The 13,787-nt window shown below is 65.1% G+C and overlaps 3 protein-coding genes across 3 annotated transcripts; 2 read left to right on the top strand and 1 right to left on the bottom strand.

Moving 5' to 3' along the window:
• The first annotated feature begins 4,840 nt into the window (after positions 1–4,840).
• Positions 4,841–5,898, top strand: EMIHUDRAFT_362576 (hypothetical protein). The gene is made up of 4 exons (XM_005788664.1): positions 4,841–5,154; positions 5,225–5,449; positions 5,598–5,756; positions 5,789–5,898. Exons 1-3 carry the CDS (start codon positions 4,870–4,872, stop codon positions 5,730–5,732), a joined length of 645 nt encoding a protein of 214 aa, XP_005788721.1. The 5' UTR covers positions 4,841–4,869; the 3' UTR covers positions 5,733–5,756; positions 5,789–5,898.
• A 147-nt stretch (positions 5,899–6,045) lies between these two features.
• Positions 6,046–8,822, bottom strand: EMIHUDRAFT_362575 (putative phosphoglucomutase 3). The gene is made up of 7 exons (XM_005788663.1): positions 8,075–8,822; positions 7,837–7,925; positions 7,629–7,757; positions 7,403–7,546; positions 6,957–7,030; positions 6,614–6,743; positions 6,046–6,356 (listed from the first exon to the last, which is right to left on the bottom strand). The coding sequence occupies exons 1-7, from the start codon at positions 8,799–8,801 to the stop codon at positions 6,186–6,188; spliced, it is 1,464 nt and encodes a 487-aa protein (XP_005788720.1). The 5' UTR covers positions 8,802–8,822; the 3' UTR covers positions 6,046–6,185.
• Positions 8,823–11,462: 2,640 nt separating this feature from the next.
• Positions 11,463–13,208, top strand: EMIHUDRAFT_467226 (hypothetical protein; the record flags this gene model as incomplete). Its single annotated transcript, XM_005788662.1, has 1 exon — positions 11,463–13,208. The coding sequence occupies one exon, from the start codon at positions 11,463–11,465 to the stop codon at positions 13,008–13,010; it is 1,548 nt and encodes a 515-aa protein (XP_005788719.1). The 3' UTR covers positions 13,011–13,208.
• Positions 13,209–13,787: the final 579 nt, after the last annotated feature.

Raw genomic sequence — 13,787 nt, 5'->3', positions numbered from 1 at the left:
GGATTACTTTTCCCTTGAAGACATACTAGTTTTTTGGCGTTCCGGTGCCTACAAAAATATCCGATATGATATCGAGCTGACCACAGGGTTTGCGGCGATCACTGTCCTACCAGCGGGCACAGTGGGCCGCGGACACCCGTGAATGACCTTAAGGTTGCTCCCGGCCCAGTGGGGATTTTGGCCTACTCAGTGACCGTCTAAGGGGCCCTAAATGGCCTCAAATGCCATATCTTTTGTGCCTAAGTTGTAGAGCACCTTAAAAAACTAGTATGTCTTGCAGTGAAAAGTTTCTCGATGAGGTGGGGATCCGTGGTGAGCCGATTCCCAGATTCTCCAGATTCCCCCTCGAAAACCGCCCCTTTTAATTCATTGCGGCCGCGGGCGTGCTCGGATTACTTTTCACTGCAAGACATACTAGTTTTTTGGTGTTACGGTGCCTACAAAAAATATCCGAGATCGCATGGAGCTGATCACAGGGTTTGCGGCGGTCACTGTCCTACCAGCGTCAGCCAGCGGGCACAGTGGGCCGCGGACACCCGTGAATGACCTTAAGCGGAAAACGTCCCATTAAGAAACCACCCCTCGCGATTTTCGCAAAAATCTAAGAAACCACGGCGCGCCGCAGGCGCGGCCCCGAGTGCCGAGAAAAGGCCAGACACGAGTGTGAACGGGAGCCCCAGCTCAAAATTTCTCTTCGCCTGCGTCATCCAGAGAGCCGACTCGGCGGCAGACTCTGGCATCGCCCTCCGGACCGCAGCTCACCTCTTTCTTACCTAAAAATCCTTAGGGCCGGCTCTGGCCTGAGTGCGGCCGGAGCTAAGAAACCACGGCATGGGGTGGGTGAGGGGTGTGGAAAGGCTTAGAAACGGCGGCGTGCTGCGGAATCCTGTTTTCTTAATGCCCGCAACCCACGGTACATCCTCTTTTTTTCAGTCGTTCTTGTCTAAAGAAAGAAAGAAAACGGGAGACGCCAAACGAGGGATGGGAGGAGGACAGGGTCCCCACCTGCACGAGCAGGATCTTGGTACAAAGAGAAAGAAAGAAAACAGCAAAGGAAAGGAGGGATGCGAGGACGGCACGCCGCCACCACACAGGGATTTTAAGGAGAGAGGTGGATTTTGGGAAATAAATAAATAAATAGAGCAGTCATCTGGGAGCATTTTTGACCGCGCAAGAAGGGTGGCTAAGGGCTCTGCCCGCAAGGCGCCCGCGTCGCAGACGCGGTACCATTGACAAATCTGCAATATACCCCCACACGAACAAATAGCAAAATCCGAATACCGTGCAGAAACTGCGTGATGTGGGCCGTGGACGGGGGCAAGCCTTCAGCTGGTGCCAAGCATTCGTAAAATTGAAGCCAAGAACGTCCGCCAAATCCGTGCTAGGGAAAGCTGATCGAGCCCAGCGTGCCCGCGGCCGCCTCCCGCGCAGCACCGCCCGCTGGGGACGACACGCTGCGGAATCGGATCGAGCCCATGCACCGGGCAAAGAAGGACGCTGCAGAAGCGGTTGGAGAGGCAGCCGGCGTCTGCCGTCACAACGAGTCCCAGCGCTGGTTGGACATGCGCGTCGGCTCGCCCGAGGACTGCTGTCGCGACCCTCCCGTCGTGACGCAGCCTCCGACGAGCTCTGCTGGCCTGGCTGCGCACCGCCCCACAAAGCACCCCCTCGAGCATCTCTACAAGCACAAGCACAAGGGCGACCTTCTCCAAGTCGTCAACACGCCCGGCGGCTCCGGCAAGACTTTAGCCTTGGCCACCCTCCTTGCGGAGCAGGAGGAGATCCGCTCTCGGTCGGCAACGTGGCAGCTAGTCGAGAGACTCGGTAGTTGTGACCCCCCTCTGTGCTCTGAGTGAGGACAGGAGAGAGAGAGCTTTTGTGGTGTTGGTGTATACGCAATAAACGGGACAGGGTAGTCGTTCTCTCTAGCTCCCCTTCTAGCTCTTAGCATGAGCTGCGCCCTGTGTCCGACCCCTTTTGCGCAGCAACACCTTAAACTTTTAGGCCCTCCAAATTCGGGTCGGTCGGAGCGTAGCGGAGTGGGCCCCGAGTTTGAAAAGGGCGACGGACGCTTGCGTCCTAGCCTCCAACAACGCCTCCCCGGCGCAGAGGGGCCCCCGGAGGGATGCTCAACCGCTCCACGCCACGCCGCTCGCGGCGGTCCTATTCCCAGCTGTGCACGTTTTCTTTCTTTACGCAAGTGAACCCGCTCGGTCGCTCCAAAAAATGGCTTCCTCGTCGGGCGAGTCGCTCGTCTCTCTTCTGTCGGCCCCGCCCGTCCTCGACGCGGCCACTGCCGACCGATCCGGAGAGCTCTACCGCTCTGGCGTCGCTCTCCACCAGTCGAGTGCCCACACCGAAGCGGCCATTGAGTTTGAGGCGGCGTTTCGGCTGCGTCCGCGAGTGTCCACGTTGCTCAACGTCGCCTCGATGCGCACGCACATGGGCGACGTGGCGTGCGCCGTGGGAATCTACCGCGCCATCCATGCCGCTGGCGTCGGAAGCGAGGCGGAACGGTCGGCTGCGGCGCGGAGGCTGACTGCGCTCGAGGGCGGCGGCGAGGGTGGCGACGATGCGGCGCTGGTGACGACGCCGCCCTCTCTCTCCGACGAGGATGAGGGCGGCGGAGCGCCGCCTGGCCCCGCCAACGGCCATGGCGCGCCGCTGCCATCGCTGGCTGCCACCCCGCCTCGCCTCCCGCGCGCCCTCGCGGCAGAGACCCCGGGAGGCGGCGCGGCGACCCCGGACTGGCTCCGGTCGAGCTCCCGCCACGTGCGCTCCCTCTCCATGGAGCCCGACCCGTCCGCTGCGGGCCCGCTCCTCGCCTCGTATTCGCCGCCGCCCGCCCCTCTCGCCGCCGCCGCCGCCGCCGCCGCCCGCGAGGAGGCTGGTGAGGAGGCTGGTGAGGAGGACGGTGCCCCGCCGCCTCCTCCGCCGGCGACGGCGCGGCTTCGGTCGAGGCTGGAGGCCGCGCTTCCCTCGGCTGTAGAGGAGCAGCCGGCGCTGGGAGAGCTGCTCACAGCGCTGGTCGAGTCTGTGCTGAGCCTCGCGGCAAAGCAGAGCCGGGGAGGCGGAGGAGGTGGGGGAGGCGGAGGAGGCGGCGGTGGGGGAGGAGGCGGTGGGAGAGGAGGCGGTGGGGGAGGGGGGCAGCAGGAGGCGCTCCAGGAGCGGGCGGTGCAGGAGGCGGAGGTGTGGCGGCAGGTAGCTGTGCAGCAGCAGTCGCAGGCGAAGCCGCACTCACGGATGGCCCGACATCACTCGTGATCGCTCGAGATGAGCAGAGGTGACCAGAGATGACCAGAGGTGACCGGAGTGTGTAGGTGCACCTGCTGCAGCAGCGGCAGCAGCAGCAGCAGCGCGAGGCGGCGGAGGCGACGGCGGCGCGGCAGCGCGAGGAGCATCGGCGGGCGCTCGGTACTCTGTCTGCAGAGGCAGAGGCGGTGCAGGCGGAGAGGAGGGGAGGGGCCCGCGAGAGGAGCCGAGAGGAGCCGAGAGGAGCCGAGAGGAGCCGAGAGGATGCGGCGAGCGAGCTGCTGCAGGCGGAGATGGAGGAGCTGCGCGCGGAGCGGCGCGGCCTCGTCGAGCGGCACAGAGAGAGAGAGGCGTCGCTGGAGGTGCGGTGCACTTCGGCTGCACCTCGGCTGCACTTCGGCTGCACCTCGGCTGCACTTCGGCTGCACCTCGGCTGCACCTCGGCTGCACCTCGGCTGCACCTCGACTGCACCTCGGCTGCACCTCGGCTGCACTTCGGCTGCACCTCGGCTGCACCTCGGCTGCACCTCGGCTGCACCTCGACTGCACTTCGGCTGCACCTCGGCTGCACTTCGGCTGCACCTCGGCTGCACCTCGGCTGCACCTCGGCTGCACCTCGACTGCACCTCGGCTGCACCTCGGCTGCACCTCGGCTGCACCTCGGCTGCACCTCGGCTGCACCTCTGCAGGCGATGCTACGTCAGCTCTCCGAAGCACTGCGCGACGAGGTCTGCAGCCTCTGGAAGATACAATACTGCAGCCTCGAGATGCGGAGCATGGTCTCCAACTGCACTCCAACTGCACTCCAACTGCACTCACTGCATCCGCAGCTCTTGTGTTCCACGCAATACACTCCACACAGGACCGCACCCACCCCCTCTGGCGTACTCACAATGCAGGTCTGTCGCGCCGACGAGGCTGCCTCCCGCCGGGCTGAGGCGGAGAGGCTCTTGGCGGAGGCAGAGGGGCGCCTCGCCGCCGCGCTACAGAGCAGCTCGCAGCTTCAGGTGGCCGCTTCTAGCCCCGACACTCCGCCGCGACACCTCGCTCTCTCAGCCCCGACCTCCGAAGGCTTCGCCCTGCCCCTCGCCCTGCCCCCGCCGTCTCACCCCTACGCACGCCGCGACGGCCGCGTCGCCGCCTTCCGCCCTGCCCCCGCCCTCGCCGTGCCTCCGCCCCTCGCGACGCTCGCGCGCGACGCCCTCGCGTGACGGTTCGTGTCTCCGGGCGCTAGGCCGACCTGGCGCAGATGCGCAAGTCGACGGGCTTCTACTCCGCGCGGGAGGCAGCCTCGGCGGCGAGATGTAGCCGAGATGCAGCCGAGATGCAGCCGAGATGCGGCCGAGATGCGGCCGAGATGCAGCCGAGATGCAGCCGAGATGCGGCCGAGATGCGGCCGAGATGCGGCCGAGATGCGGCCGAGATGCGGCCGAGATGCGGCCGAGATGCGGCCGAGATGCGGCGCCCGTCAGCCGCGCCCCTTTGCTGTAGGCGGCGGGCGCGCGGCATGGCGAGGCTGGCGCGGCAGCGGCGGCCGAGAGAGTGGCGGCCGAGGGAGGGACAGCGGCGGCGCGGCACAGCTCTGCGAGCTCTCGCGCCAGCGCAGCCCGCCCCGTCATGCCGCGGGCCGCTCCCTCCGCTTCCGCCGCCGCCGCAGTGGCCCGCAGCGGCAGCGCGGCCGCCGCGCCTTCGTCGCCGCCGCCCGCCGCCGCCGCCCCTCGCCCGCCCTCGCCCCTCAAGCACGTCGAGCACCCTTCCCGCCTGCAGCCACCCACCCGCCAGCAGCCGCCGCCGCAGCCGCCGCAGCCGCCGCAGCCGCCGCAGCCGGCGACGGGCCACTCGCAGAGCTCATCCGCCATCCCCTCTCGCGGCGCCTCGCGGCCGGCGACCCCGTCGTCGATGGCGAGCGCGGTCCGCCGCAGGGCGATGGCGCGACGTGCGGCGGCCTTCAGCGCGGCGCGGCTGCGAGTAGGTGAGCAGCAGCTCTGCGGCTGGGAGCACAAACACGGCCCGCTACGTCGACCGGCTCATCTCGCGCGCCAATCGCGGCAGCGTCTCACAGGCCGACGTCGACAAGGCGCAGGCCCACTTCGAGGCGGCGCGGCGCGCCAACGACGCGAAGGACTACCAGTCCGCGTGCACCAGCTTTGAGCGCGCCTACTTGCTGCTGCCAAAGCCCGCGACTCTCGTCTCCACGGCGAGGAGTAGCGCGAGGAGTAGCCGCGAGTGTGTTGGCGCCGCGATCTCGCGCGAGAGACGCACCCAAGGGACTGCAGCGCGGGCGAGAGAAAGAGATGGCGACTCGCCGAGCTCTTTACCGGAGCCGCCCGCTTCCCTCCCCAAAGGCAAACATGTACGTCAAGATGGGCAACGCATCGATCGCCGCCGAGATATACCACCGTCTGCTTGCCGAGTCGCTGCCGCAGCATATGCACGATTTCATCGCCGACAAGCTGCGCGTAATCCAGCCGTCCGAGTAGCGCGTCCGAATGTGGACATGACTCATGAGTCCGGGCCGATGCTCGAGTTTTATTCGTCTCACGACTCGCGGCTAGTGGGGCGAGCTCTGAAACCGCGTCTCAGGTGCCATCCCATGCCTGCATCGCATTGATCTCGTCGATCTTTCCTCAGTAACCACACGGATATAAAACGACGCGACTTATTTTGCGAGAACCGAGTCATCGGTTCTCGGATCTCGCGGGCAGACTGAGAATCAGATAGACTCTGCGGACTGCGCCCCGTGCGCGCGCCGCCTCCGACGTCCGAGCTCCGAGTCCGACCTGTCCGTACGATAAGCAATAGGGGTTACGGCTTTAGCTTATACGATGAGAGTAACGCGGTAGTATATTCCTCGCGAGAGACGACGCCATGCACATGCTGTGTGCCGTCGAGCCTTAGTTAATTGGCTGCGCGGGAACTGCGGTTGCTGCTGCTCAAGGCTGCTCACCCACCCCACCCGCGAGCCGCCACGTCGCCTGCCCAACCTTCCTGGCAAGCTCATCCGCCGCCTGCTGCGTGGCCGCCTCGGCGTACACTCGCACAACGTCCTCGGTCCCCGACGGGCGGACGAATGCGCGGCCTCTCGAGTGGGCGGCCGCGAGGTCCTGCTCGTGCACGGCACACGCAGTGAGGCGGTGCCGCGCTGGCAGTCGCAGCGCCGGTAGCGACAGCGGAGGAGAGGAGTGACGCGGGTGTGTGTGTGTGTGTGTGTGTGTGTGTGTGTGTGTGTGTGTGTGTGTGTGTGTGTGTGTGTGTGTGTGTGTGTGTGTGTGTGTGTGTGTGTGTGTGTGTGTGTGTGTTGGGGGGGGGGGGGGCGAGGTTGTGGGCTGGAGGGGAGGAAGCGGCGAGGGCGGCAGCGCACGTCGATCTCGCGCTGCAGCTCGGCCGGCTCGAGCGTGCGCGTCTCGTCCTCGTTGACGCGGAGAGCGGCGCGGTCGGCGACGCCGAGCTTGGCCTGGCGCGACGGCAGGTCCTCGTACATTGCATCCCACCTGCCGTCGCACGGACGCATCGCCCTGGCGAGCCGCGCGAGCCTACCTGGGCGGTGCTGGAGGCGGCAGAGGCCGGGCGGCGACGGTGTTTGGGTGTGACGCCGGTGGTGGCGATGGTTCGCGTTTTTGGCGTAGGTGTGGTGGGGGGGGTGGAGAGCGCGGCGTTGGGGGAGGAGGAAGGGTAAGGTGGGGGCTAGAGGTGGCGTCGCCCACCGCTCGATGCTCCAGCCGCGCAGCAGAAGGATCGCCTCCACGAGGAGGATGGCCGAGATCGCATCTCCGATCGCCTGCAGGGGAGGCGCGGCGTGAGCGCACGAGCTGTCGACTACAGCAGCGCCCCGCTGAGACGGGACGCCGCATGCGACGAATGTGGGTCCCCTCGCGTGTGCGCAGGAGAGAGGCCGTGTCCCAGGACTGGTGCGCGTGTGCGAGGCCGCGTCCCGCCCGCCAGAGGTGCGAATTAATTAATTCATTGATGAGTTAATTCATGTGTCTCGCCCGCCAGAGGTGCGTGGCTGACTGACTGGCCCCCGTCTTTGCAGCGGGGCCCCCGTCTTGCAGCGGGGCCCGCCTCGAACGAGCTGTCCCGCGAGCCAGGAGTGATGTCTGTCCCAGCCGCTCACGCGTGTTCCCCTCTAGTCGCCCCCTCCCTCGCTCGCCTGATTCACGAGCTGCTTGGCCGCGAGCAGGCGCGCCGCGCTCGCCGCCTTACCCGCGTCGCCGCTCGCCTCGGCTCGCTGCCTCGCCGCGGCGATTGCAGAGACCGCCGAGTCCGAGAAGAGGAGCGTGCCGTGCCCGTTGGCCTGTTCACGCCCGCTGGCGTGAGGGGGCGGCGCTGTTCGCAGCCCGGCGTGCAGCCGCCGCCCTCGCGGCTGTGAACGGCGCCTCAAAGTAGACGCTCACGTCGTAGCGCAGCGCCGCGTGGTGCACGTGCTTGACGCCCGTCCTTGCGAGCGGCGTCGGCACGCCGAGCGAGCGCAAGTGCGCGCCGCTGGCGCCGTTTGCGTATGCGGTCTGCGGTCGCGCGGGCGGGGTGTGGCGATGCTTAGACTGGGCAGCGGGGGTAGGCAGCGGGAGAGGCGGAGGGGGTCACCTGCACGCACGCGACGCTGAGCGCAGGCTCGATCTCGAGGGCGCGGAGCTCATCGCACACAAAGGCGGCGAAGAGGGCGGCGATCTTGTCGCCTGCGCGCACGTCCGTGTGTGTGAGTAGGAGCTGCGGCAGCGGGCACCAGCAGCGAGTGATCTAGTCGCGATTCCGGCCAACTCCGGCCACCCCGGCCAATCCTGGCCAATCTCGGCAAATCCCGGCTAATCTCGGCTAATCTCGTCGCCGTCGAGGAGCCGCCACTCGGGCACGGCGCCGGCGCAGAGGCGCCAGTAGTGAAACACGACGCGGTCGGCGTCCCCGTCAAGGGAGCACAGCCGCGAACCGCCGCCGCCGCCGCCGCCGCCGCTATCGGCGGAGGTGGTGGGCGGCGGCGTGTCGAGACCGCGGGGAGGGAGGCGGCCCTTTTGGACAAACTCGGCGCCGCAGCCCGCGTTGAGCTCGCCCTCGCCCGGCCGGTTGATCAGCTCCAGCGGCAGCAGAGGCGCGAGCCGCTGCGCGATCGGCGCGAGCTGCGGGCCTCCGACGCCGCACGCGCAGTCGACGGTGAGAGGCGCGCGCAGTCCCCCGCCACCGAGGTCTGGCGGGAGGAGGGCGGCGAAGGCGGTGCAGAGCATCTCGGCGTACCCGCCCTCGCTCGCCCACGCGGCCGGCCCCACGTGCGCCCCGCCGGCGGCGCCGCCGTTTGCGTGACGGACGATGTGGTGCAGCTGCGGCGTCGTCAGGAGGCCAAAGTCCTCACCAGCGCCGCCGAGGTGGCTCACCCCGTCGAGCGCGAGGGCGCTGAGCCGCTCCGAGTGCGGCCGCGTGTCGCGCGCCACCAGGACGCGCCCGCCGCCCGCCGACACCACGCCCACCGCGTCGGCAACCGCGTCGAGCGCCGCCGCCAGGTCTGCGTCCGCCGCATTTGCGACCGCAGACGCGTGCGGCTCCCACGAAACGTCGAGCATGCCTCCGTCCGGGTCGACGAGCTTGATCCCGTTGTCGGGCTCCGCGTTGTGCGATGCGGTCACCATGAGGCCGACGGCCAGGCCACCACGCGAGCGCGAGCGCAGCACCGCGAGCGCACCCATCCGGAAGAATGTGGAGTCGAGGAGGTCGGCCCGAGCGCGGAAGCCGGCCGTGCCGTACGCGAGGGGCACGCCGGGGTGCGGCGGGCCGATCATGCGTCCAGCGGCCGAGCAGAGGAGCGTGCGAGCGCCGATGGTGGTGGTGTGGAGTGAGGTTGGGGTACCCCGCTTCACAGCCTTGTTATTGAGAAGAAAATACGTCCTATGGCGCTGTGCGCTGGCCTGTGAGAGGTTGAGGTGCGAGCCCTGGAGGCCCTGGGGATGTTCACAGACTTGAGCACTTGAGCACTGGATAGGGTCGGTTCCGCATGGTACGGGACCCCTCGATCGTGTCACAGAACTTGTTATTGACAAGAAAATACGTCGTATGCCTGGGGCCCTGGGGATGGGGGGAGACTACCCGCGGGCCTAGAAGGCCCGCGCGCAGGGGGGTTGGACATTGAGATTGAACATTCTGTTCACACAAAAACACAACCCCGGACCCAAGACGCACAAGCAAGCACAGACAGTCGAGAAGGGAGAGACAGCAACGACAGTCAGAAGCCAGCGCTGGGTAGGTACCAGGAAGGCGAATGCGATGACGGCCTCTAGTGTGAGCTCTAGCTAGTGACTATATACAGCTGAGCACTTGAGCACTGGATAGGGTCGGTTCCGCATGGTACGGGACCCCTCGATCGTCTCGCCCACCCTCACTGGTGTGTTCATTGGGGGGGGTCATAACAAACACGGTACAGGATCGAGGTGCACGCTGCCAAAGCAGTGTCGTCCCCCCTCTCCCCGACGGCGATGGCGGTGTGACCGATCGAGCTACAAGAGGAGCTTTGTTCAGCAGGATCCGGACCGTCGGATGCACTACCTTACTGGGCCTGAGAACACCGCACGACCAGCCCCTCACCACTCCGGGTTTGCGTGGAGTCGAACCACTCCGGTATGGGCGAGCCCATTGATTTGAATGTTGCAACTGGATAATTGTCAGAATTCCTGTTGTGCGAGAGGGGAGGGGGCTCTGACGGAGTGTGTGGCGGGAGAGGGCAGGGAATGGGCGCGGGGGAGGGGGGGGGGGGGGGCTCAGCCGTGCAAAAAGCATTAATTATATACAGCTAGTTAGTTAGGAGCCGACCGACCCTCGCGTCGGTTCACGCTGTCCGACGCCTCCAAAGAAGACTTCACCGCCCGTCTTCGGTCTTGCGTCCACCCATACCGCGTTGGTGTCCCAGTCGTTGGTCGGACTGTGTTTCGCCTTCCCATCAATCCAAGAAGACCTGGAGCACTTGGAGTGCAGTTGTGGTTGGTAACATCACACCCAGGGCCGGGGAGCTAACACCTTGGTCCTTGCAGTCATCGATCGCAACAAAACAAACACACTCTCTCTCGATCGATCGCACCTTGGCAGCACAACGTACCACCGGAGACCTAGACCTTGGCAGCACAACGTACCATCTGGGCCCTCCCGTCGGGTTTTCCCCTCTCTTCACGCCGGAAATTTCACAGCAGAAAAAGAAATTTTCCGCGGAAATCACGATGTCAACACTCCAAGTCGTTGATCTGGTGCTTGTAGGGCTTGAGAGTGGCCTGTCATGTGACATGTCACAGGAAGGAAACAAAACAAAAAAAATCTGCAAGAAGGACTGTGGTTGCAGGATAGTACCACCAGCCATCACTTTAGTTGGTATAGTACCTCACCTTCACCGCTCGGGTGATTTCTTTTTTAGTTTCCCATGGCCGGCAAGGTTTTTTAAATTTCAGGGCCAAGCAAAAACCACCCTCGCCTCACCCTCCCGCCGCCTAGCCGCTCGCTCGCCGCTCGCTCGCACGCTCGCGCTCGACCTTCTACTTCCTCGTGATCCACCGCCGCCACCTCGCCTCACCCTCCCGCCCCGCCCACAGCCGTTTTCCCGCCGCCCAATGCTCCGCCGTTCGCTGCCGTGGTCTGCCGTCGTGTCGCCGCTCCTTACCGTGCCACTCCTTCCTCCGTGCCGCGCCGCCCTTGCCGTTTAGCCCGCCGTCCCCCCTGCCGTCCGTTACCACCGTGCCGCCATACGCTCCTACAGTGCCGCGCCCGCCGTGCCGTTTGTCCCGTCGTCCGATGCCCTGCCTGCCGTCTGTTGCCGCCGCTCTGCCTTACCACCGACCCTTACCGTGCCGCGCCGCCTTTACACACACACACCTTACCTCTCCTGCTCGACTGAGTTTGCGCTGAGAAGTGACCCGAGCCGCCGGGTGCCCCGCAGCGGCCTCGCCGGGCCAGAAGAACCGGTCCGCGAGTGCTCCGCAGCAACCTCGCTGAGCCAGAACGTCGGCTCGCGAGGTGGGGTGCTAGTATGAGACCGATCCGTCGCAGTTCTCTTGCTCCAAGCGCTTGCGCTTCGGCGGTTAGTGGTGCACTAACCTCCGAGAAACCCTTCGGGTCGTTCCTCATCGCAAACCCTGTCAGCAGAGTCCTCCTACGGGGAAGGACGTTACACTGAAAAAGAAACACAAGGAGCAAAAGTCGGAACGCCGTCCTCGTTGCCGCTCGAGCCACCTCGAAATTGTCACTCGATGGAGAAGATCGAAGCCATGTCGACATCTCTGGCATCACCCGACTCGATGGCTTCATTGTCACCCGACTCGATGGAGAAGATCGACGTCCTCGTCGTCGGCTGCGGGATCTCTGGCATCAGTGCCGCCTACCACATCTCCAAGCACTGCCGGGGCACGACGTTTGCGGTCCTTGAGCGCCGTGCCAAACTCGGCGGCACGTGGAGCTTCTTCAAGTACCCGGGCATTCGCACCGACTCGGACGTGTTCTCCTTCGGATTCGGCTGGAAGCGCTGGGAGAGCGACAACATCGTTGCGCCGGCCAAGGATATCTGCCAGTACCTCGACGACGCTGTCGACGAGCATGGCCTGCGCCAGCACATCCGACTGAACACCGACGTCGTCTCGGCCTCGTTTTCCAGCGCCACGCAGCGCTGGACCGTGACCACGGGCGCTGGCGGGACGATCGTTTGCCGCTTCCTGATCCTGACGACAGGCTACTACCAGTACGAAAAGCCGCACATGCCCGCCTTTGATGGCTCCGACCGCTTTCAAGGCACCTTTGTGCACTCTCAGCAGTGGCCAGAGTCGCTCGACGTCGCGGGCAAGCGAGTGATCGTGATCGGATCGGGAGCCACGGCCGTGACCATGGTGCCCGCCCTCATCGACAGCGGCGCAACGAGCGTCGTCATGCTACAGCGCTCACCGAGCTACTACTATGTCGCTCCGAAGCACAAGAAGGACCGAGCGCTTTCCGTGTTGGAGCGGCTCTTTGGCGCACGCATCGGCTACTTTTTGCAGAAGTGGCTGACCATTCTGCAGGGCGCGGTCGTGTACGCCTACGCGCAGTGGTTCAGGGCGGCCGCCAAGCAACGGTTCATCGCCGAGGCTCGCAAGCTCTGCCCGGATCACGTCGACGCCGACACGCACTTCTCTCCCTCGTACGGCGTCTGGGACCAGCGCCTGTGCCTCGACCCTGACGGCAGCTTGTTTGCCGCCCTCCGCACGGGCAGGGCTAGCGTGGTGACCGACCACGTGGCCAGGTTTGTGGAGAGCGGCGTCTGCACCGGCGGGGGCGAAGTGCTTGAGGCCGACATCGTCGTCTCCGCCACGGGCCTGACTCTGCAGCACAACTTCCCGATGAGCACCATGAAGGTGAGCGTCGACGGGGTGCCGTACGACGCGCCAAATCACTTCGTCTTCCGCGGCTGCATGCTCTCGGGCGTGCCGAACCTCTTCTACATCTTGGGCTACACCAACGCGTCCTGGACGCTGAGAGCTGACATGATGGCGCGCTACTTTTGTGACATGATCAACTACCTTGGGCGGCACGGCATGGGCATGCTGTGCCCCTGCGCGGATGGGGTCGAGGAGTCGCAGGCTGTCCCCTTCAACCTCAGCTCTGGATACGTGACGCGCAACAGGGGGCGCTTCCCGAAGCTGGGCGGGGCGCAGCCGTGGGGAACGGTCCAGAGCTTCTTCTCAGAACTCTGGCGCTTCAAGGTGAGGACGTTCTCGGAGCTTCAGTGGATCAAGTTCACGCCGGCGGCGGCAGCGGCTGGCGCCTGACAGGCTGTGTTGGTGCGTACGCCGCCCACCTCCGGCTCCACGCGAGGTCGTCAGTTTTTGCTGTGTGTGTCATCAGTATCGTCCTTTCTCTGACTCTGTTCATTAGCCCCACCTCGAACACGTCCCTCCCTGTCCGATCGACTGCCACACTGCACTCACTCTTTATCATGCTCTTTATACACATACCGCACCGAAAAGCGAAAATCTTTTCGGGTGTCATGCGTCTTGCGTCTCGTTCCGTCCCCCGCAGCCCGCTCTTGAGTCTTGTGTGGTCATTTATGGTAAAACCGCTATGAACCCGCACACACATTTAATTCACCGGTGCATCACCATTAGAGCCGGAGCCATCGCATGATTGCGGCCGCAGCTGCTTGGGGGGGGCGGGGGTGAGGATGGCGGATGGCCGGGCTTGAACGGCTTTTCTCGCGAGCTACCCGCGTCCCCACGCAGCAGCGATTTCGCACCCTCGAATTTTTCGCGGCCTTCGCCGAGCGCAGGCGCGGCGTAGGAGTTTGCCCTAAATTTCTTTTTACTCGCGCCCCCGCCCGCGCCGAGCCAAAGCGCAAAGGAGCTCCGCGGAGCCGCCAGGCGCCCGCCCCGGCGGTGAACGAGCGGAGCGAGCCGAGCGGGCGAGCCGAGCCAAGGCGCAAGGGCAAAAAAAAGCCAAGAGAGGGGCAGGAGGGCCGGAGAAGAAAGCCCTTTTCTCCCAGTAAGCTAAAAGTACGTAGGCTCTGTCTGGCTGAGCCTCCTGAGGTCATGGTGACCAACAAACGGATG

The sequence above is a fragment of the Emiliania huxleyi genome (genome assembly GCF_000372725.1).
Source record: "Emiliania huxleyi CCMP1516 chromosome Unknown EMIHUscaffold_133, whole genome shotgun sequence".
In the NCBI taxonomy this organism is placed as follows: Eukaryota; Haptophyta; order Isochrysidales; family Noelaerhabdaceae; genus Emiliania; species Emiliania huxleyi.
This window is presented reverse-complemented; position numbering and strand designations above follow the sequence as displayed.

Bases quoted from the DNA above. Each gene is read 5' to 3' on its own strand.
- EMIHUDRAFT_362576 (XM_005788664.1), top strand. From the start codon at position 4,870: ATGCCGCGGGCCGCTCCCTCCGCTTCCGCCGCCGCCGCAGTGGCCCGC. The intron at 5,155-5,224 runs GCGAGCGCGGTC...GGCTGCGAGTAG, and splicing joins CGGCGACCCCGTCGTCGATG to GTGAGCAGCAGCTCTGCGGC. The intron at 5,450-5,597 runs GCGAGGAGTAGC...CCCTCCCCAAAG, and splicing joins CCGCGACTCTCGTCTCCACG to GCAAACATGTACGTCAAGAT.
- EMIHUDRAFT_362575 (XM_005788663.1), bottom strand. From the start codon at position 8,801: ATGCTCGACGTTTCGTGGGAGCCGCACGCGTCTGCGGTCGCAAATGCG. The intron at 7,547-7,628 runs GCGCCGTTCACA...GGGCGTGAACAG, and splicing joins ACGTGAGCGTCTACTTTGAG to GCCAACGGGCACGGCACGCT. The intron at 6,744-6,956 runs GTGGGCGACGCC...GTGCGACGGCAG, and splicing joins CGCGGCTGGAGCATCGAGCG to GTGGGATGCAATGTACGAGG.